Source organism: Oryzias latipes, chromosome 16, assembly GCF_053564925.1.
Source record: "Oryzias latipes strain Hd-rR chromosome 16, Olatipes_Hd-rR_3.1".
Taxonomy (NCBI): Eukaryota; Metazoa; Chordata; class Actinopteri; order Beloniformes; family Adrianichthyidae; genus Oryzias; species Oryzias latipes.
In genome coordinates this window covers 28373928-28397454 of record NC_136252.1, presented here as the reverse complement: position 1 = coordinate 28397454, position 23527 = coordinate 28373928, and the positions used below count along the sequence as shown (strand labels likewise).

Sequence of the window (23527 nt, the reverse complement as noted above, 5' to 3'; positions counted from 1 at the left end):
TGTAAACCTAAAACCTTTTGAGTTTAGTCACAGAAAAACGAAGGGCAGTTCTGGCTGTGAAAAAGACCTTTATTGTTTCTGCAGTGTTCTGTACAATCAACACAGAAATGAGGCGCTTATGGTCAAATGTCAAACGTATGGTCATCTCCCCACAAGTGAATACTGAGAAACACTGTCAAATCAATCCTAAAACCCATTTAGAGGTTCATTATCTGTACAAGTCTACTGTAGATAATATCATGTTTAACCATATTATTAACTATTTGTTCTGGTTCATATTTACAAATACCATTTACACTGTCTACTGTGGGACTACACAAAATGAGATGTTTGTGAGCTTAATTATTTAAACTGAGTTAGAGTATGGTTCAGGGCAATCAGCACCATATTTGAACAGAATTACTGGCTTTCATTTATTGTAAAAAGCTAATTAAATTATATCAGATGATTCGCCGACTTTGAATTAGATTTTACATCAGAGAAATGTTCTATAAGGGGATGTTTGAACAGTGTATCTCAGTACTTTTGTCCTGTCAGTACCGCAGTGAAGGAACAGGAGCAACAGTCGAACAGAGATTAGACTGAAGCATTTAAGCTCGTCCTGTGGATGTTTGGAAGTACAGTCCAGTCTTCTGCCCTGCAAAAAAAAAGACAAGAATGAGGCTAATTGAAGAAAAACACATCCTTCATTTGTCTCATTTCTTGCAGCTAAAATGTAGACGAGATCAGAGTAAACTTTTTCAACTTCATTTAAAGAACAACACTAATGTAAAACATGGTGAATGTGAGTAAATGAAGTTCAACTGAGTAACTGAACTCTACATGTAAACAAACAGGAGCTCACCTGCTCTGTTGGGTTGTGCGCTCCCTGAATTTCCCCACCACCCCTCTATACTTTCCCAGCATCCTTCAGTTTGCTGACCAGGTCATCCACAGTCTCCACTTTCATCCCTGCTTGTCTCTGTGGGGGCTCATCCACCCTCAACACCTCCAACCGTGATGTTAGGTCCACTCCTAAATCTGCTGGCTTCACGTTAGCGATCTTCTTCTTTTTGGCTTTCTGAAAGAAAAGGATTTCTTTGTTCCATTTTCCATTAAGCCATCTGATATTGCATGGAAATATAAAACGCTTTAAAATCTGCTTTGAGTCACTCAAATATTCTCAAAACATTTTTAAAATCATTTTTGAAGACAGTTGTCTGCAAGTTACCATGATATTAGGCAGGGTGGCATATCTGGGGGTGTTTAGTCGTAGATCTGCAGTCAGAACTGCCGGTGTGCTGATTTTGATCGTTTCCAGTCCACCATCAATTTCTCGAACCACTTTGATTCCATCGTTTTCCAGCGACACTTCAGAAGCAAATGTACCCTGAAGCATAAAGAAAAGACAAAAAATATCCTCAGATCCTGCTGGCAAACATGCGCGTTGCTCCATTTCCCCAGACAGCCTTTGACCGGCGTTGTTGATCTGCGCAGGATCACTGTAGATCTCACTGAGTAGAACAGGTTCTCACTGATAAAGCAGCATATCCAATAGAAACACTACCAAACTACAGTGATGTAAGATAATATGTGAGGCATACAAAGATAATGTACAAAAAAATGAGAATTATTCAAGAATATACATTTAAAGCTCGGCAAAATTAACTACTGTCTTAATCTTGTAATTGTTTCAGGGTACTTAATTTTTTAAAACAAACCAAAAGTTTACATGTATTCAAAAAACCTACAAGAAGTCACTAATAATACTGTATAAGGCCAGAAACAATTAATTAAAGCAAAAAAAGTCACTTTTGCACAGCTGCCATGCAGATTTGTACCGTGAATGTTTTGTACCTATCTGGAAATAGCAAATACGCGTATCAAATACGCACATCATCAGGTTTTGTAAGAAGGGGTGGGAGCAGACAAGATTTCTCTTCAACCCACTTCTTTTCAAGCACACTGCATTGTCTGTTTTAAACCACTGTTGTGTTTGACATCAACTGAAACTGAGTTCTTCTTCTTTCTCTTTCGGCTTTTCCCATCAGGGGTCGCCACAGCGAATCATCCTTTTCCACCTCACTCTATCATGAACATCTTCTACCCTAACAATCTTCTACCCTAACTGAAACTGAGTTATACTACAATAAAATGACAAAGTAAGACAAACATTTTCTCAACAGAGAAACTGTTTTTCTGTTTCAACTGCATTAAATAAAAATACAAAGGTGAAATAAAGAGTGCACTGCAATTCAGGATGAAAAACAAAACAAAAAAAAAAACAAGAATTGAGGAGAATTACAGGATGGCAAATATGGTTGACTGTAAACAAAATGTTCAAATGTTTTACATGAGAAAAAGGAAAAACTCTTACCTGAGGCCAGTCCAGCAGGGCTGCTGTCATCTGGCCGGTCTGATTGCAGTCATCATCGATGGCCTAAGAAAGGGACAGTATTCATTAAAAACAAGCATCTAAGGAGGAATTCAACACCTTCTTTGACACTGGGAGATAATGTGCCAACATTGTTTCCCCTCAATGACCTGTTTGCCAAGAATGATAAGTTGAGCATCTTCCTTTTTGGCCAAAGCGGCGAGGATTTTGGAGACCTGCAGAGGTCCGAGAGTTTCGTAGTCTTTCCCGCTAACTTGTACATGAATGCCGCGGTCTGCTCCCATAGCCAGAGCGGTACGAATGGTCTCCTGTGTGAACAGGAAGTAGAAAAAAACCATCAAAAAAAATGTCTGAAACGAACTTGTTTTTCATGCTTTACCTCCGACCTTTTTGACGCCATTCCTTGCTTTTGCGACTAATTATTCCCAGAATGCACAGTCTGAATTTTAGAAATTCTAGACAAAATATGTAGTCTGCTGTAAAATCTGCCTCCCAAACACATAAGACACTATTAAACCACTTGAGTTATTTTTTTTTCAGCCCAAATCTTGGGTTATTCATGTTTGAGCAATGCACATTTTTGGGGTTATAGTAGTTTCATTATAACAATATTTCAGTTTTTTTCGTTTTGTTAAAAAAAAAAAACAACAGAAAAAGGTTTTTCCTTTTTTACTTCGGAGTTGGGTTAAAGACAACCCAGCTTATTTTTTAACTGTGTTTTTAGTGTATGTAGTCATATCTAGTGCAATTTTAAATATGGAAAAACTAAACAATTTCCTTTAAGCCCAAATGATTAGTGATGTCAAATTTTTTCTTGCTTAGAATTTGCATAGGGGAGATTTCATTAAAATAAATTAGGGGAGGAAAAGGTTAAACCTGCCAAAAGATGTCATTGAAATAAACAGACCAAGCTATGTAAAATTCAAAACAGGCAGAAATCCCAATTTAATCCCCCCACCTGTGACTGCTGTGGCCCACAGCTGACAACCACAACCTCCTTCATGAGTTTCTTCTCCTTCAGCTTTACTGCCTCCTCCACTGCAATCTCACAGAAGGGGTTCATTGAATGCTTCACGCCATCCGTCACTACGCCACTGTGGTCTGGCTTTACACGGATCTGTGAAGAAACAAGGCAGAAGACGGCGAATCATCACCTGGATAAATCTCAGGGCCCACATTTCATTTACTACAATAACATTTTGAATCTAACATGCTGCCAGCTCTGTTATTAACAAACCTGCAACTCAATAGCTAAGAAGGATTTCTTTTTAAACATCTTTATTTTGCCATCTGTGAGATAAATCTTTATGTTCTACAGTATTTTACAAAACAAAAATGATCAATTATAGGAATAAATAACATAAAGAAGTCATAACTTTAACATTTTCTATTCAATATTAATGCTGTAAGTATACAGATTCCTGTGATCAGCAATACACTAAAGTATTTAAAAAAAAAGGAAAAAAAGAAGTTATCCCATTTTCACTGAAAAATAAATGCACATAGTTTGGAAGTGCGTTACAATTATTTTGACCAAACTGGGTGTAATAAGCCATAGTGAGGTGTAATGCTGACATTTATTTAGATGATATGACCTGTAACTAAAGAAAAAACAAAAACATCTATTGTGATTGTAATACAAGGTCTTTTTCCAACCACAGATACATAGATAGATCCATCTGTCTGAGGCTATTTTTAAATTGCACTGACCTATTCTATTATAAAACAATTTCAAAAAGAATTACATTGATTATATCAATCCTGGATAATGTAAAAATGACCTAGTGCATCACGGCGGACAACAAATAAATGATCAAACCACCATTACAATCAAATTTGTGAAAAGACTGGGAATTTAGCAAAGACGTGTGACAGTGTGGTAGAATGTTCTAATGATGTTTCGTTTGTATCATTTTGATGTGGAAAAAACAACAGTGGGGTGAACTTTATGAAACTAAAATGTGAACGGTTTTGCCATTAATTCTTGTTTACTTGTTTGTTTATACAGATGTTTGATTTACATTTGATTATCTTGTAAGAAATAAAAGGAACCTGGAAAACATGCCCTGCACTGGTCAGTATCCTTTCAGGTATTTCTCTCTGACTGACACTGGTTCCATTTTGGGCTAAAGGTGTCCTGGATGGATTTTTGGTGTGTGAATCGGATCTAATCAAATCGTTCAAAATGAACCAATATCAACTATGGATCATATCAGCAACCACAAATTACGATACAAGTCTAGTTGTTGTTAAAATGAATAGTTACACCCCTATACTTAGTTATTTTCTTGCTAACCAGCAGCTGCAGATCCTGCTGAGGCCAGCTGAGACAGGAGTGTTCTAGCTCACTCATGAACTTCAGGAGTCAGATGATATTTTTTAAATGTAAGGTCATTGGCATTTGGAGACTTCGTCATTCACAAGTGTAGCATTAAATATAATAAACTGTTATCTCACAGGGGTGAAAAAAAGCTAAGAAACTAATTACAGAGAGATGATACAGTTTTCACCCAACAACATGATCATGATCGTTACACAACCTAAACATGAGTCTCTGGTGGGTTTTTGAGTAAGCTGCAATAAGCAAAGGTGTTAACAGCATTTCTTATTAGTCTCTGCTATAATCTGCATACTGTCTGCATGACTTTAGCTGCACTCCAAAGACGAAACAGTCAAAAACATAAATAAACAGGCTGATTGATTGCCGGGCTAAGCTAGCAGTGCAAATGCAGGAAAGTGAGCGAGTTACTAACATCTAAAAAAAAGACAAAAAAACTGTTAAAAAGCTCAAAGAATGTTACCTTGACTGCGTAGTCAATGACACGCTTAACTCCAACCAGAACACGACCAGACATTGTTGAAAAAACAAATAAAATTCACAGTCAGCTAATGGTAAGTCACCGAAATGGACCTTCACCTTAAGGGTACAGTCAGCACGGAACTATTTTACGGTGAATCCACGGAAAGACATTGATGGGACCGCCTATTATTCTAGCCAATGGGAAGCAGGAAAAGGTCATCACTTCGAGCCCTGATTGGGTGAGATATGACAAACATTATTGTTGGATTCAGCTAATCGTACAGGAATAAATGATTTTTTAAAAATCTGTTTATTTTAAAAATGTAATAGTTAAAAATAGAAATATAAAACAAGAATAAAGACAACTAAAAAAATGAAATCTAAAAAAAAAGGTCGAAAAAGCATGTGCTCCTCAAATCTGTCACAAACAAATACCAACGACGAAAGGTTCCGCATTATGTGGGGCAAAGTTCATAGCTTCTAGCTAAACGGGACTTTTTCTTAAAATAGAAAAAAGAAAATACGACTCAAGCGTGACATCAGGACTGTCATTGTCATTGCACAACTTTGTTCATTTTTTTTTTTATTTCCAGGTAAAGAAAATTCTACCTTGTTGAGATAACTCAGGGAATTGTTTGGGAGACGTAGTAGTAGGTATTACTTTATTTAACCTTATGCAACCAGATACAGACTCATTAAGATCAGGATCTCTTTTCAGGATCAGGATCTATGACAAGGGCCAATAGGTCAGCAGCACACAGCTAAAAAGAAAAGAAAAAAAAGAAAGACAAATACAATTACAAATGAAAATTAAAAAAAAAAGCAAATGTAGCACCATGACAGTAATATTACATCTATATAAAATGATAGCTAAAGGAAAATAGTTCGTTAGTCAGTCAATAGTTATTTGTGTTAACTGTCAGGTGTCCAAACACTTAATGCATTTGTATTGCCACGATAAATGTCAATGCACGTGAAAAAGGGTTTTTTGCTTTTACGTTGTAATAAGCAGTAAATATCTATCTTTTATTTTTTTCAAAGATTTTAAGTTAATTTAATTTGTATTTAAAATATATTTTTTCTTATCGTATGAAAAAAAAAACAATTTCCGCAGTAAACCTGGAATAATTTTGAAGGAATTATGACGTGAAAATTTGCATATGAAATATCTTTAACCTGAAGTCGTTCTTTATTCACGTTTTTGTGTAAATATGTTTAGTGGTCGACTTTTCCGCTGCTGCGCCATCGCCGTGTCGATGCGTTGAGGCACCGCACAGATCAACCGCAGCTCTGCACGCGCTGCCTGCTGTCACCAGTGAACAGTGAGTCACCTCTGAACAGCCAGCGGCAGCGGCGGCCTCCATTTTAACTTCGACACCGAGACATACCTCACGTGTCCTGGGCTGTCTCTCTCACATGACCCGAGTGTTTGTTCCCGTGATCAGCACTTCCATCTCCGCCTGTGTCACCGAATATCACTTTTTATTCTCACCCTGATGGATATGCTTGAACAGAGTCTGGACACCGCAAGGTAACCGAGACTCGGCCAAAATGGCTAACTGAGACAAGCTAGCTTTAGGATGCTACTTCACCAAGCTAGTTTACGTTGCTAACTAAGGCCTGAACTAAAACAAGAGTTGTAAAAAAATAAGTTTATTGTGTGGACTTCCCTTCAAAGAGAAAGAAAGTTGACTGACGTTTTCAAGCAGCCTAGATGACTAGTTAAATGAGTAACAGCTAATCTGCTAACGTGAAAAACACGATCATAACTAGGTAATAACAGTAATTAAAGCAGCCAAGATAGCCGTAGCTAGCTATTAAAACACATACAATTGTATTAAGTGCATTTAAAGATAACCCGACCCACCGGGTTCACGATGTTTTAGTTCAATAAACTTATCGTTAAGATTGACATGTTTATTAATGCACACGAAATGGAAGTAATATTAGTCTGATGATGATAATAATAATATAATAATAATGTAACATATTAATTTAGCCCGTTGCATCGATTTATGAAAATAATTTACTTGTCTTGTGCATTTAATTTACAGCCAAGAAAAGCAAGAAGAAGAAGTTGTGCAAACTAGTGAAGGTAAGAATATTTTACATTAGGTTTGACGTTGAAAAGTAAAGAGCTCAGACGATCTAGTCGACAAGCGCTGCTATTTACACAGAGCATAAAGTAAAGCTGACACACGTGTCGCACTGTAACATCCAATATTTTATATTTTCCCGTAGTTTTTTGACACTTTCTTTTATCTCTAAAATTAACTACTTTATCTTTTTTTTACTTTTATTTTCTACGTGAGACGGAACAGGGGAAGAGCAGGCGGCTGTGGCTATAGCCAGTGTTCAGCAGGCGGCAGCATTTGGTGACCATAACATCCAGTATCAGTTTCGCACTGAGAGTGGCCAGGTAAGAAGTCTGCGTGTCACTGGATGACACCACCGATTGTTGTTGCTGTTGTTGTAACTACCATTTCTGAACCATTTTTTTATATGTATAAAACAAAACCAAAACAAACAAAAAAATTGTGATTCAGGTATGTTAGGAGTCTAACTCAGTCCTGCCACCTTAAAGTCCTACTCCAAATCATCTTTTGATTTATTGCAAAACTGTTCCCAGTGGTCTTTTAATTATATTTATACCATTTTTTGGCAAACAAATAAAAAAAACTGTTGTTTTCCAAGGGGGTTTTCCAGAAAGCAGGTTATGTTAGCTCCCACGGTAGGTTTGAGGCTAAGAAAGTTTATAACCTCAGCTTTCAGTTCCAAAAATGGAGGTATGTTTCAGGATATGTCAAGGTACCATAGCAACTCATGCTCTGTACATAACCTGGTCTGGAGCAGGTTTGGTTGAAGGTTAGTTTGTTTTCAGAGAGGTGAAGCAGCATGGCGTGTCCATTTGAAGATGATTTAGTGGATGAAGAAGCTCAGATAATACTTTTTCCACCATGAGAGGGTGATAAGACCACGTATGGATGTTGGAAAAATAAACCTTTTACTTTGATCTAACTTAATTATTTGCTTCAGTTAAGACAAATCTTTTTGTTAAGTCAGCTTAAAAATAACATGTAGTTATCAGACATTTATTTTACTTTCATTCAAATTAATTCAGTTAAGTAGGTGTAAAGTCCCCTACACACCGGGACGAATATTCGCCATGCGTTATTCGCCAGCGTTTTTCGCCACGTTTTTTGTGTTCACACCCCGGCGATTTTTGCTGACGATGAGCCGAGCGAACATGCAATTTCATTCCCTGACATTAGATGGCGCTTGATGTAAAACAGGAATACTCCTGTACACAAGGTGGCGCTGCGCAACTTTACGCTTCTTAAAGTCGCTTTTCACTCAGACGAAGAGAGCAAGTATTTACGCGCTTGTCAGAATAATACAAAGAAAACATGAATATTTCAAGCACCAGTTGCTCCAACTGGTGCTTGGTTCGGGGATATTTTAGAATGTCCATCATTATTTCTTCGCGACAGGGTAGACGCTACTTGGCGTCTATCTTTTTCGCTGGTATGTGTGTTCAGAAAGGCAGTTTTGTGTTTGAGCGCCCCCAAGTTGTGTTTTACTGTAACTTCAGAAGCTCCAGACACGTGTGCAAAAGCGCCATTCTCATTGGTCGTATAGTTTTCGACGCTGCGAGTCAAACCAAAAAACGAACCCGAGGCGTTTTTAAAAAGTGACGCTTTGATGCGTGGCGTTTTTTCGCGTCGGTGTGCACACTCACATTGGTGCCCCTTGTTTAGTCAGGAGGCGTTAAACGTCGGCGAATATCGCGTGCGAAATTCGTCCCGGTGTGTACGGGCCTTAAGTTTGGAGCCGCTGTTAGATCGGCACTGCAACGATTGTGGGATACCATTCCCTTTGCCTGTCTGGACGGATTTGGGTTTAAGTGTGGGTTTTTGACCAAATGTGTTAAGTTGTTTAGCTTTTTTACTGTGTTTTACCGAGTTATTTTGTCCTACTATGCTTACGTCTCTGCACCATGAGTGAGAGGGAGGGGGAGGATGACGAGTTTTTATAGCACCCCTACCATCCAGTGATGCAATGACAATGACGGAAAATTCTTTAATGAATTTATGCACTCTGTGCATTTTTTTCCCCGTCCTTTTTATTTTTATAAAAATGAGCATATCTGCTCATTATATCTGCTTATCATTATCACCAAGATCAAAGAAAAGGGTTTACACTCTCTCCTGCTAGCTTAGAGCCCCTCACAACCCCACACTAACACTAGCAGTGCAACCAAAATGGAGAGCAACTGCACAGCTATCCAACTGTAAAAACAAGAAAACAAAGTTATACATGGATCTATCTGTCTACATGTGGATGCATCAGAATGGAGCAGACTCAGCAGAGCAATTTTTTTATTCCTACGTCAATTCAAATGGCATTTATTTGTCTGTAACAAGGATTACCAAAAGGCAGGAAACCAGGCTTGGTGGCAGAAACTAAAACATTCAGTAAATAAACTGAAACATGACAAAAACAACAACAATGGAAAACCACAAAAAAAGGTGATAAAGCAGATGACCTGAAAACAAGACAATTATATAGCCAGAGGACAAATAACAACAATGAAAACAGCTGTGGATGATTATCAACATGAACTAAACCACTGAACCCTCACAGTCTGCTCCTGATTAACCACAATTTGAATAAAGACATTCTCAGAAATGCATTTTTAACCTTAATGTTCTTTAAATATGTCGTCCATAATGAGAAAAATGCTCCAAGACTATGTTAAAAACACCAAAAATACAATTTACATTGAAATGGGTCATTAATGAGTGGAAATGAATGATTCAAAATGTATTTTCACATGTTTTGGAAATAGTAGAGCAACATACAGTATTGTTTTTTAGCCCTCATTTAATATCTTGCAGTATTTTCTGTACTGGATAGGGATGTAAAGGAGACAGATATGTATCGAAAAATGTATCTGGCACTGGGAGTAACAGCAGCATCAGTTGAAAACCACATATATAAACAAGGTTATGTTGGTAAAACCGTTTAAAATCTTTCAGGAAGTAAAAATTTCATTTCTGGCAAACTATTTAGAATAGAATATAATTCAAGTATATTGTCATTGCACATGTCTCAAGTACACAGCAACGAAATGCACTTTGCATCCATCCAGAGTACTTTGGCTGTAAAAATCTATATACAAATGTACATTTTTAGTTTCTCTTTCTGTTTTGTTGTCTACTGACTTATCAACATGTGATGTGAGCAATACCGGTGTGTTATGTTGAGGTTGTGAGGGGCTGTAACTATCAGCAGAGCATGTAAACAGACGGATGACAGAAAGTAGGGGTGAGCTTATGCCGCGCCAACGGCCCCGCCCACAACTCAGAGCCAAGCTTCTAATGAACTACTGCTGCTCTGCAGAAACTATGTCCTAGAAAACACCGCAAGTTTTTAAATTTTGCTTAAAAACGACATAGTCGTAATAAAAAAAATAACCTGGGAATGCTTTTAAAGGGCCTATATCATGCTATTCTTAAGCCTCTTATAGTAAGCAATATCAGAACACAAAAGAACACATTTTTAATTAAATATTTGTCATTTTTCTGAGCTCTTTTCCAACCCTGAAGTAAGACGACCCGATCTCTGAGGCTCCGCCTTTTCGCTCCTTGTGGGTGCCGCCCATTTCACGATGTCAACCTAGACATGTCACACTTTGGGGTTTCTTTTCGTGAGGAATGAACACTTTAATACACTTAAGAGCTCAAAAGGCCCTCATAGACCCTTTAAAATAGATCAAAAGACGATGGAAGAATACCTTAAAATGTTACCTAAGGATTGTGTGCAGAAATCATACCTGCATTTCATAATGATCCTGTTAAAATATGGATAAATGTTGTTGATTATCTTCATAGTATAATGTGCAAACATACTTTTAAACAAAGTAGTCAGTTCTGAGTGTGATTAGATCTCTGTTTTACAGACTGTGGAAAAGCTGCTTTTTAGATCACAGTTTCCTTCTAAGTAAAACTGTCTGTAAAGGTTGAGTTCTCTTTTTGATTTATTTTACTTGATCTATCCCTGTTCTCTAAAGTTTACAGAGCTGTAATCTCCAAAGTGTCTGAAAGTATGGGTTTGATTTAGGCTTGATAGTCCCACAGCTGGCCTGTCTCTGTCATCAATGGATTCATGTCCTTCAGCATTCTGATTTCGTCTTACATCTCTGGGCCTTTTCCTCTGGTGGTAATTAACTCAGTGATCCATGTGGCTCATTTGGTGTAAACAGCTCTAGCGTGAACAATCATGTGATTCCAGTCTGGTCTGGGATTGGCATGCAACCGCTGTCACATGTCAGTCAGGAGGCGAGTCACATGATACAAGGATACAAATGCAGATTATCGGAACAAACAAGCTCATTTTCTCAACTGGGTTTCAAAATTAAATCAGGCACATTCTGAAGCGTAAGCATATTGGCAAAGATGGTAAAAGCAGTGCACCGCTGTGGTTAGGATCATTTGGATACTTGGTGGAACGAAAGCTGCAAATATGATTAACAAATCTACAAGTCAGGTAAATCTTAATCTGTGCAGAGGACATCCTTTAAATGCAAAGCATGTGGTCGTTTTCTCTAAGTGTTTTAATGTCAGTTTTTCTTATGAGGACTTCTTTGTGCTCTGCAGGTTACGTATCGTGTTGTCCAAGTGACTGACCAGCACCTGGATGGGCGAGATGATGCTGGAGGAGCAGTGAGCGTTGTCTCCACAGCGTCTTTCACCGGGGCTCCTCAGGCTGTGGCTCAGGTAAAGATTTAAAAAACTCAGTTGATGATGTGGGACGTGTGCATAAAATAATTGCAATGTTTTTATGTAGACAAGATGACATTTTAGATTGTATTTTTCACAGTTCTCCTAAACAGATGAACTAGTTTTGTTCTTTTTTACACTTTTGTCTGGCATGATTTTCCTCAAATTGTTACATAAATAGTTTTTAAGCAAACTACAGACACATACCAGGCGTCATAGTGTTTAATGTCCAATTTGGAATATTATTTTAGAGCTGTAAGTGTTTATTAAAGCTGTAGAGAAATTAGAAGTTTGATTGGAGAAGTCCAAACATCAAATCTTCATTACCAAAAGGAATTTGGTTCCGCTCTTTAGTTACCCGTGTAATCCCCTTCCAGTCAGATCACACCTGTGAGAATAGTGGTTCCTCTATATTTCAATTACATTTTATGACCATTTTGCTTTTTAATTGATTTCTCTCTTGTTATTCTCTCTGCTGCTTGGAAATGACAATAACTGAATACTAATTTATTCTGTGAGATTAGTTTGGAGCACCCATCACTTTATAGTCTTTGTGGTGATACACTGACACAATATCTCCGTCACTGTGCTCTAATGAAAGGAGACAACTGACTTTTTTCTGCAGAAAATATTTACAGATGCAGCAAAAGTTTCTGCTTTCTTTGCTAGTTTGTTTTTATGAAGGAAAAGTTGGAAAAACTGGTGAAAAATGTCTTTAAAGTCCCACTCCGATCATCTTTTGGTCTATTGTAAAAGCATTCCCAGTGGTCCTTCAATTATGATTATGCTGTTTTTAGCCGATCTCACAAAATCTTTTCTAGGACCGTTTCTGCAAAGCGACAGTAGCTCATTAGAGTTATGGGCGGGACCATTGGTGGGGAGCAACCTGGCCCCCTTTCACCTACCGATTGCTGAAAGCTCTCTGTTTAAGCGGAGCAGGGAGCTTGTAGCCCTCCTGGCCCCTTTTTTTACATCCCAAAAAGCTCTTTTTCAAACTTCATCTTTTTGTCTGCTTCTGATTCACAACAATTTTAATAAAAAAATACGTAGAAATCCAATTTTGAGATTAATTTCTTAATTATATACGTCCTACATTACCAGAAAAATACCACAAAAACATGTTAAAAACACAGAAAAAAGATTTTCAACAGGGGGGTGTAGTAGAACTGTATGAGCATTCCACCTGTGCATGGTTGTGCATTGATCTGATATGAGCTCACAAAGAGTAAATTCAGAATTAACGATTTTAACAATAAAAATAGGACTAAGCTGTGCTACGTTCATGTTTTTAATGGTCAGTGGGAAACTGCATACTGTTGCGCGTGTTTGCTTTTTTTTTCTGAAAGTGGCTGGGACTCTGTTCTGCTAAATGACTGAAGTGTGCATCTGTCTACAATACCAGCCTGATGAAGTCTGATTAAAACAATGGGAAGATTCAGATGCTGTTTGGGATTTTTGTTTAGCCAAAACATATTTCACTCCAGGTTTGAAGCACCTTTAGTGACAGAGTTTCCTGAAATTGTTTTAATTTGCTGTAGACTGATTGTGTTCTTGTTTCTCCCTCTAACAAGATCTCTGCTACCTTTTTCCCTTCTCTTTATCCCTGCTGGGAAATTGTGCCTTGTCTTGCTTGGGGGTCGAGCGAGGAAAGCAGTATTGAGTCTGACAGAGAATGAAGTGTTGGTGTTCCTGCTGCGATTGCTCCATTGCAGCATGCTCAAGCCTCTCCCCTCGTTCTTTCTGTTTTGAATCAGGCTGTGATCCAAAACCCTTTCAGCAATGGAGGAAGCCCAGCAGGAGAGGCGGTGGGAGGGGAGACCCGCTTTGCTTACTTCCCTGCGACTGCGGTGAGCGACAGCACCGTGTCCGTGCAGGCCACCGCAGACCCCACGCTCACGCAAGCAGGGGGTGAGTCTTTGGTCCTTATTTGTGACCAACTGGAGGGTGTTAGTGCACCTCTTGATTATACATCTGTACTAGGCCTGCACACTAAATCGCAAAAGATGACGCAAATTGCGCTAAATGGTTCCCTTAAATGTGCTCAAACAATCTTATGGCAGCTTGAAGTATTTGACAAATCGAATAATCCCTTTATGCATTTGACCAGTCGGATGGAGATGTTTGACTCATATGTAGACTAGGGTCATTTAAGTTACGTTGACACTCATTTAAATGACACTGTTGCAGTGAAATGAAATTGACTTTTTGGTTGTTTTGCTTTTTGTTTATGTATCGCAAGTTATATCGTCATCGCAATATTGATCACTAACATTACAAATTGCAAAGTTTTCCTCATATCGTACAGCCCTAAGCTGTATTAAAAACAGCTAACATTCTTGCTGTGGGTCCGGAGTTTATTGTCATAGAAACGGGAATCTTTTCGTTGTTGGGATCTTTACTTTTTCAGATAAAACAAATATAACAGATGTGAGTCGTGTCATTGGTTTTGTTGGAATGAACACAATATTTACCACACAAAAATGAAAATTCCTCTTGATATGTGATTTGATTTGGTCAGAAAAAGATGCTGAGTTTCCGGATGTTGTTGAAATGGGTGAAATATTGTTTTCTGAGTCACATGCTCTTCTGTTCTTCAGTCCTTCGGTCATATGTTGTTGTTTGGCTTCCCTCACAAGCCACGTGTTTCAGTGGAGGTTTTCCTGTTGAGGCCGATGAGGAAATCATTTGATGTTGGTTTTTTGTCCTTGGCTTTGGTGGTTGCTGTTGTGTGGTTAACCTGGCAGCAAGTATCTACTTCCCCAAAGCAGTCACACCACACGAGGCAGACGTGAAAGCACACACTTACTGAGCCCAAGCACTTCTCTGACCAACTCTGTGGCATTGTGGTGGAGTGTCTACCCTGAGACTTGAAGGTTGAGTTCAGATGTTTCCCTGCTTGACACTCAGCATTAAGGGGTAGGATTGGGGGATTAAACCACCCAATGGTTCCTGAACGCAGCTGTGTCTGCAGCTCACCGCTTCGCCTGCGGATGAATCAAATTTATCACACACACACAGGTGTGTACCGACAAATGGGACTTTAACTTTCTCCCAAAAAAGTTTAAAAGTCAGACCATAAACTACTATAAGATGTTTTATGATTTTTGAAATAAAATTCTAATGTGAAATTGTAGATATTTTGTAGAACGACACTTTTAGTTTTACTTTTCTTTATTTTCATCTCCCATTTGTTAGCTTTAAGATGAAATCTTAAGCTCTTTACGAATTTCACAACTATTTGTTTCAGTCTTTTAAAAACAAACTGGAAGTTGATATTCGTCCTATTATCAAATAAAACTTGAAGCAAAGAACATTCCAAAAATAATTGGCTAAAAGTTTGCACTTTCTTTACAGGTAAAGCTAAAAATAAAAGCTTATTTCTTGGTTGCTTTTTATTATTTAAAGAAAATGGAAACATTGCCATTTTAGACATGTGAACATTGTGTGATTGTTTAATCGCTTGCGAATTAAAATTTTGCAAAAGATTAAAAAAAAAGGCTTCAATCAGAAATAACATGCAAAATATATTGAAAGAAATAAGGTAAGGGAATGTGAAGTATGGAGCAAGAGGGATCCCCTGACAGCCTGTACTATAATAATAATAATGGATTGGATTTATCTGCGCTTTTCAAGACACCCAAAGCGCTTACATTATGTCCATTATTCATTCACTCCTCATTCATACTTGGTGACGGTAAGCTACGGTTGTAGCCACAGCTGCCCTGGGGCAGACTGACAGAGGCGTGGCTGCCATTTCGCGCCTACGGCCCCTCTGACCATCACCGGGATCATTCATGCACATTCACACACCAGTGGAGCTACACTGGAGGCAAGGAGGGTGAAGTGTCTTGCCCAAGGACACAACGACATTTTGGCTGGTGGGAGCGGGGATCGAACCGCCAACCCTTCGATCATTGGACGACCCGCTCAACCACCTGAGCCACTGTCGCCCACAGTACTCACAGAAAACTGGAGATTTTGCTTATTCTTTTATTTATTTGGCTAGGAGCCACCTTTAGTTTATTTCACAATTATCTTTTTATTCCACTAGTCTGAAGACGGCGGCTTAACTTAACTGACTGTTTTTTAACTTTTGACTCTTATTGAAGGCCGACACTTAATGTGTGTGAGGGTTAGTCAAGGTGTAGTACTGAGATTCATTTTTGATGATTCCGAGTTTCTGTCTTTGACTTTTCATGTCGGCTCAGGCTCTCAGTCTGAAAAAGCTCAGATTTGATGAAATATCGACTTTCGTTTTTAGATTGAGCTCACGGTCGCCAGAAGCACAGCCAAAAGTCGAGACACAACCTTAATGATGCTACACCGTGTATGTTGTTTATTGCATCCATCTAAGATCAATGAAGAGGCTTGTTTTGGACACGTAGAAACGTGTTCACACAAAACATGTGGTCTCCACGTATGCACAGAAGGAAAATGTACACAAACATCTGCTTATTTGGATTATTTCATCCATAACCGACTGATGATGTGCTTTGTCAGACCAATGCGTCACATCCACGCCCCCTTCACTGTTTCACTAACTCAGCATTGTGTCCGTTTGTATCATATGACAGACACGCACACCTCTCTGAAGGCCACATCAGTTGACGCACCTCTGTTGCAATTTGAGTAGAAGCAGCTCAGGCTTTCAGGCCCAACAGTCGAGCCTCTCAAAGCTTCAAAATGTTGCTTCGTTCCAGATTTGAAGAACCCGAAACATTACAACTGTTTTATTCCACATGGCTAACCCCACAACACCCATGACGCCCACAGGTCAGTTTTATGTGATGATGACGCCCCCTGATGTCCTCCAGACGGGAACGCCACGAACCATCGCCCCACGCACGCAGCCATACCCCGCGTAAGTACCCCTCGTCTTTTCTCGCTGCTGGGGAAACTGTATCCTCTTCCAACCACATGGAATTCAGTGAAACACGAGTCTGTCCTTCGTTTGAACCCACGCGGACATTTGACCTTTCAGGATTTCACTTTACTGTGTCATCTATCAATGTTACTCTGTTTATGCCTGCCTTCTAACGTTTTCTGTTTTTTTTCTAGTTTGTCTGGGGGGTAAAACCCTTCGTTATCTCCCACACTTGTATGCATATCTAAAAGCAGCAGCAAGTATCAGTAAATCCAGCTAAAAGAGCTCTTTGTCAGGCTCTTCCCTTTTCACATGCAGTCCTAGAGATTTTGTGAAAAAGGAAGTTTTTCCTATGTTGTTGCTTAACATAGCAACACGTTGGATATATATTTAGAAAAGAGCAGCCTAAGTGCTAAGAATGATGCAAGAACATAGAGAGCAACATGTAAACCTGTACGGTTATTTTAGTGAGGAGTTACTCAGTTCTCTGTTTGGTTAAAGTAAATCTACATTTCAGTTTTAGCAAAAATGTTTTCTTGCATTTCAATAAAAAAAATAAAGAAAGGATTATACCTACATTAATTAGTCAATTTTCTTAATATGAGGTGTTTATACGATATCCTTGATTTTGTTGCTAGTTCTGGTTGGAAAAAACCTTTAGGTGCAACTGAGAAAAAAAACCAACAGAATCCTAAGGAGCGACCCTACCAATAACAAAAATATCAACTTCCTTTTTACTGGCAGATTCTATTGTAGTTTCTGTAACTTAAAGACCCACTCCAATAAAAATGGTGTTTTTCTAAAGTTCTTGTGGCATTTTTCTGACAGTGGAGGACAAAGATTAAGAAAACTGAGCTTAAAATCGCGTTTCTAAGTTTCTTTATCCAAATATTGTGAATTAGAAGCAAAAATAATAATAATAATAATTTGAAAACAAGCTGATTTGTAACGTAGTCAAGCTCCCTGCTCTGAGCTCTCAGCTATGGGGAGGGGAAGAGGGGCGGAGTTACTCTGCCCCCACAGTCCACAAGTCAAAGGAGAATTTATAATAAACTACTTCCTCTCTTCCAGAACTATTTCCTAGGAAATGACAGTTTTTTTATTTTATTTTGGCTAAAAAGGAAATAATCCTAATTAATGATTTTTTGATTGGATGATTTTTTTTTATTGGAGTGGATCTTTAGGGGTTGATTTTTTTATTTGAGCACTTTTTCCTCAAAGAGTATCCGTGCAAATGCCGAGCTCTCTTTATTTCCCTATGGGATGAACAGTTGATGCTAATGGTGAAGGTCAGGGATGCGTTCAGCAATGTTAACCCACACATGTGAACAAAGTGAATGGAAACTCCTCACTCTATCTGCCATTCACAGAGATGAAAACGAGCTGCTGCAGCAGGAAGGTTTAAACTGGTGAGGACAGTTTTCACATTTCTCCCACACTCCTTTTTTTTGTCTTTGTTTTTAAGAGAAAACGAACCAATCAAATAAGATTATAAGAAGAGAAGCAGCTCACCAACCTCTGCCCCCCTATTCTCTCTACCCCTCCTTACCCATAATTCCCTGGATATTCTCCCAGTTCTTGATGTGTGAGACACAGATGTAGCGTTTGTTCATGGCCGACCTTCATTCATTGTTGTTAGTTATGCCTGTGCCAAATATATTTTCCTTTAGGACTTAGAAATTAGGTCATTGTCTTCCGTGGAAGCGAGTGGCTCGCTCCACTCTTTGTACAGTATCACTTTAATGTGTCCTTTGTCGTAGAAAACTTCTGTATTCTTTTAGCCTAGTTTTGAGCTTATTGTTGGATCTTTTTGAACAGCAATTATGCCAGAAAAGCAAATGCCTTTTGATAGAAAAACAGTTTCTACGTCACGACTGTAATATTTTCCCATCAGCTGCTAATGTCGAGTCCTTTGCTCAGTAAAAACCGCAGAGGTTTAAAGCCAAGGCTTCTGTTCCCAGAGTGTGTTCTGTTGCGGTGCTGTCAGTTTGTTAGGATAATGGCGGCACTAGAAGGGAGGCTAAAGGGGGTAAAAACGGCATCTTTCTTTCACCGATCAATAATGGACGATACAAACTCAGTTATTCCAAACCACATGCATTAAGTGCTTCAGCAGCAGGCCTGTTCTCTGCTAGTTCTCTGGGTTTCAGTAGCAGCAGGAACACTTCAATGACCTGTGAGGAAAGAAAAATCCTTTGGGCCCGCCCTGGCTGCTTTTTAGACAGTTCCCCCTGTGTTTAAGAGTAGAGTTGGCACTCATTTTACTCTGAAAATCCCATTTAGATATCCCGAGATACAGAGGGGAGAGTAATTTGGCTTAGGTGACCATTTTGAATGAAGCTGAGAGCAGTTGAATTGTGTTGATGGAGAAATACATTTGCTGTATTGTAAAAATGGGTTTTAGATGGAAACAGGACCAAGTAAAGATGAATAGGAAGTAGAAATTTAAGTTTTTTTAGATTTTTATCATTTTTTTATTGAATGAAATATCCCTAGAAAGTGTGCTGTTGGCTGTTGGTGTCACGGTGAGTGGCTGTCATCACTGGATAACTCAATTAGCAGAACCCTGTGGGGAGACGCACAGATGACAGACAGTGTTGTTATTAAGGATAGATTGCAATAGTCGATATCTGGTTGTTTTATTTCATTTTTTTATGGCTTTGCGATTTTACGGCATAATAAAGTAGCCCCCACGGGAAAGAGGAGAGCCAGAAGGAGGCGACCCTGGTGCCATTATTCCAGTTAAAATCCTTAAGGCCAAAGTCCCGACTGCATGTTTTCATTTCATATGATTGTAAAAGTTCCTCCGTGAGAAACGTTACACAATATCTGCGGCTTGTTGTAAAGCCAATTACAAAAGCCGCCAAAATGACAGATAACAGTGAAGAATGTTTCTTTTAATAGGCACAGGATTATTTCAGTTTGGTAGATTGTTTTGGACTTGTGCCCAATTGCCTTCTTTTCTCAGAGATGGGAGATATGTTGGCATATGAAAAGTGTTTTATGTCCTATTTATCTTCAGGAAAATGGATGGACCCCGAACGCCAAGAGATGAAAGGAGAAGAGCACAGCATAATGAAGGTGGGTAATTAGGGCTGATTGTAGCTTTTGATTTCTTTAGATTGTGAACACAATTCAGCATGGTTTAAAGGGGGGGTCTTTAAAAAAACAAAAAAATTCTGTCAAAATGGGCTGTTTTTGGAAGTCCAGATAACACAGCTTGTACTTGAAGTGGCCACTAGAGGTCACTGTTGAGCTTCCCATGTCAGGCAGTAACACTTAAAATAATTAAAACTCAAATCTTTGTCAAAAAACATAAATATAGATTTATTGTTTGTCATACTGTAAAAAAAAAATTCTTGATACTTTTTTATCAGTTGAAAGACGAAGAAGAGACAAGATCAACAACTGGATTGTCACTCTTTCAAAGATCATCCCAGACTGCAATATGGACAGCACCAAGACTGGAGCAGTAAGCGGCCTTTTAATTCCTTTTCCTACATCTTTCATTTGAGATTTCGTGTGATCAGACCTGTGTCCTTTCAGAGTAAAGGAGGCATCTTGTCGAAAGCCTGCGACTACATCCGAGAGCTCAGGCAAAGCAACCAGCGACTCCAGGAGAGTCTGAAGGAAGTGGAGAGGATACAAATGGACAATGAGTTGTGCAGGCAGCAGGTATTAATATCACTCTTTGCTCTTGGCTCCCAACGTGGCTTCAAATGAAGTTTCAGTGACTCCCATAATGCCCATAATGTGTAAATAAGGTCTATGAATGATAATTCCAAACCTTCCCTTGAGGTGCTTGAGTGTTGCAGATAAATAAATCAGCGTGTAATGTGTCAGCCATAGCCGGCTGCATATGTGGCTGTGAAGATTGTTGCTGCATTGAAAGCATTGGTATGCTGTGCAGTGCTCCTCAACAGTCACCCAGCCCATATGCATCTTCATTTCTCATGAACAAGCGGCCGGGAATCCATTAAGTCATAGGTAATCATCACAGCCTGACAGAAGAGAATCAAAGAGTTAACGCTTTCCTAATGAAAAGTGTAACTGGAAATTAGTGCTTTGAGAGACTTTGGGAGTTGTGCACACAGGGGGGGGTTGTGCAAGAACTGAGTGCATGCTAATGCACTTTCACATGCTTTTGAAATGCCGGAGCTGTGAGGCCGCTGCAACTCCCTCTTGAATCCTGGGCTTGAAAGGCACTCACAATATATTGTCGTCCCGATGCTCAAAGCCCAGCATCCCTCCTCCAGTCGCTCTTTGGACTGGCAGTGAAGCCCCAACTCACCGAAGGGAAATAAAGAAGAGATGACATACATCAAGATTTGATAATCCAGCCGGTTGTGGGCAGGGCCGTCGTTCAGCAGAGCTGCATGAATTATTGTCCTACTCCAGATCTTGGACAGCGCATAAGTCAGGAGGAACGTTCAAACCAGAAAGTTTGTTCTTGATTTAAACTGCTGTTGATGTAAAAAAAAAAAGAAAAAAAGGTTGATGCTGAGACTTTTTGTTTGTTTGTTCTGTTATGAAGATTGAAGAACTGAAGAACGAAAACGCTCTGCTCCGAGCGCAGCTCCAGCAACACGGCATCGAGATGGTCGGAGAGACTCCGCCGCAGTAAACGAGGCAGAGAAAGGACGAGCGAGGATCACCGCCACTCTGACATGTAACTGACGCTGTGGAAAAGCGGGCGAGCTGATTGGAAAAAAAAAAAGAAGAAAAAAAAAGGACTCGTGCAGACTCACTTTCTTTCTGCTGATTGCCTCCTTCCCTGGGTTCCAAGGTCGCGAACTCCTCACCAGCCATTTGTGGCTGCACTTGACTGTTCCAGACCTATCCAGATAACCACCCGTTGCAACTCGGTAGAAATGTGCTCCAAGAAAAGATGTCCACTCACCTCCATCAGAGTGCTTCGCCAGCACTAGATAAGAAACAGAACCTGTGCTGAACTTCCCCATGTTTGTATTTATGTAGCCTCACTTTTGGACTGAGATGCTCGCCATCCAAGTTTGTTTCCTGTGGGTTCGTGTCTTCTCCCCGGTTCTTCGTTTTGCCCTAGTTTATTGCTTTTATTCTGTTTGTGTTTATTGAGTTCTGTATTAATATGTTGTTTTTAGCTCATTTAATTTATTAGCCTGCTCGCTCACAGAAGCCTTGATGGAGACCAGTTACATCAAATCTCTCGCACCTCCGAGAATTCAGCGGAATTTTAAGCGAGGAAACATCAAAGTATGCAAATCATGATTCTAGAGATGGAAATATTGTGACACAGAAAGCTTACCTACACCCAAAGACAGAGGAGGAGCTGTGCACGCCGCTTTGTGTAAATACCACTCTCATGTTTTTAGTACAGATGTTACAGAATGTTAAAGCAGATGATCTCTGGGAGTCAACAATCAATAACTCATTAACTCCATGATGCCCTTTGACATCATAATTACCATAAAGTGTGTGTGCAATCCTGAAGCATGATTTGAAAACATAGACAGTGGTATACTTGAATCGATGGGCATTGCCTTGATTGAAAACTCAAAAAAAAAAAAAAAAAAACAGTCACCTGAGAAGTCTAGATGTTCTTTAATTACAGGAGGACACCAGAAGTGTGGTTTAAAGACGTCTAACTCTGCACTTTGCTTTCTAGAGAGTAATGTCAGGCCAACTTCTGCCATATTTCGGTACGCCGGGGTTTATTTCCATCATTTGTTCATGTGTGATTTCTGCAGCACGCGTAATGATAATACCAACATGCTTCATTTCCAGCTGTTTGCTCTATTTTGGTATCACATCTCTTCAAATGGAGCTCGGTGTGCCGCAGCGGCGGCGGCAGTGGGGGGGCACCCTGGAGAGCGGCGCTCAGAGACTCGCGGTGGAAGAGGAGCTCACAGAAAAGGCGGTGTTGCACTTTTTATCTGAGCACAACTGCTTCTCTACGAAAAAGACTCAGTAGTTGAGAAGTGGGACACGTGGGGATGATCTCATGTTTTCTTTCTCTCTCCTCCTCCTGCTATAGGAAAACTATAATTGGGTGTAAAAGTCAATGTTGACATTGTTGATGAGTTTGTGAAGGAGAAAAACACAACATGTTTTTTTATGCTCTGAGCAGCATGGGGGTGGGGGGGTTGTTCTTCTTGTATCAGCAGCTCAGGGTCCAGCAAAGCAAAAGAAACCCCCCAGACCCCGGCACAACCGCGGTTTTATATCTAAGACTCTCTAAGCCGACGGCTTTCAAAGTGTTGTTCTTCTGGATTCCAACCATATAGGAATGATCTGTGGTCTATCTATCGAGGCTCCTTGCCAAAGTGAAAGATACTGGTGCAGTAGACTTTTTTAAACCTCTGTTAAAGGGGAGCAGAGAATGTAAAGAACTGCATATGAAATTGCTGTGGAAGTCAAAATGTACATAAATGAAGGGTCACTCATGGCTAATTCTTGTTCTCTTGCTTTTCTTTTTGAAATAGCAGAGAAGAAGAAGAAGAAGAAGCTTCTCTGTGTAGCAGCCTCACTGTTCTCAGGTTAGAGACATCTTTTCTAAAGAAAATGGTGAAAAATAAAACTCACTTAATAATGATGATGGTCGACTTTGCTTGTTGCTCTTTGTTTGTCCTGCAAGAACAGACGCCTTAGAAATCATTCAAAAATTCTAACCCCTTTGGCAATTTTTTGAAATTAAACAAAATAAAATCTGCCAATAGAAGAAAACAAAT

General features: G+C 39.3%; 2 protein-coding genes across 5 annotated transcripts; one reads left to right on the top strand and one right to left on the bottom strand.

Moving 5' to 3' along the window:
• Positions 1–48: 48 nt before the first annotated feature.
• etfb (electron transfer flavoprotein subunit beta) lies at positions 49–6702 on the bottom strand. 2 transcript variants are annotated; one of them, XM_078932764.1, is made up of 7 exons: positions 6563–6702; positions 3333–3491; positions 2524–2682; positions 2357–2419; positions 1211–1369; positions 845–1060; positions 49–637 (listed from the first exon to the last, which is right to left on the bottom strand). In XM_078932764.1, exons 2-6 carry the CDS (start codon positions 3435–3437, stop codon positions 890–892), a joined length of 657 nt encoding a protein of 218 aa, XP_078788890.1. In that variant the 5' UTR covers positions 3438–3491; positions 6563–6702; the 3' UTR covers positions 49–637; positions 845–889. The 2 variants fall into 2 exon arrangements, with proteins under 2 accessions (XP_078788890.1, XP_004078366.1); XM_004078318.4 differs by lacking the exon at positions 6563–6702 and adding an exon at positions 5176–5335.
• Positions 6571–23391, top strand: usf2l (upstream transcription factor 2, c-fos interacting-like). 3 transcript variants are annotated; one of them, XM_004078316.5, is made up of 11 exons: positions 6571–6705; positions 7229–7269; positions 7487–7593; positions 11834–11953; positions 13711–13864; positions 16730–16817; positions 18191–18229; positions 19843–19901; positions 20198–20292; positions 20367–20495; positions 21355–23391. In XM_004078316.5, the coding sequence occupies exons 1-11, from the start codon at positions 6671–6673 to the stop codon at positions 21442–21444; spliced, it is 957 nt and encodes a 318-aa protein (XP_004078364.1). In that variant the 5' UTR covers positions 6571–6670; the 3' UTR covers positions 21445–23391. The 3 variants fall into 3 exon arrangements, with proteins under 3 accessions (XP_004078364.1, XP_004078363.1, XP_011483983.1); XM_004078315.5 differs by lacking the exon at positions 18191–18229; XM_011485681.4 differs by lacking the exons at positions 6571–6705; positions 7229–7269; positions 7487–7593 and adding an exon at positions 11523–11723.
• Positions 23392–23527: the final 136 nt, after the last annotated feature.

Coding starts and splice junctions, on each gene's coding strand:
- etfb (XM_004078318.4), bottom strand. CDS start 5,229: ATGTCTGGTCGTGTTCTGGTTGGAGTTAAGCGTGTCATTGACTACGCA. Junction 2,683..3,332: donor GTGGGCCACAGCAGTCACAG/GTGGGGGGATTA, acceptor CTGTTCACACAG/GAGACCATTCGTACCGCTCT. Junction 1,061..1,210: donor CCACCCTGCCTAATATCATG/GTAACTTGCAGA, acceptor CTTTTCTTTCAG/AAAGCCAAAAAGAAGAAGAT.
- usf2l (XM_004078316.5), top strand. CDS start 6,671: ATGGATATGCTTGAACAGAGTCTGGACACCGCAAG. Junction 11,954..13,710: donor CTCCTCAGGCTGTGGCTCAG/GTAAAGATTTAA, acceptor GTTTTGAATCAG/GCTGTGATCCAAAACCCTTT. Junction 16,818..18,190: donor CGCACGCAGCCATACCCCGC/GTAAGTACCCCT, acceptor TGCCATTCACAG/AGATGAAAACGAGCTGCTGC.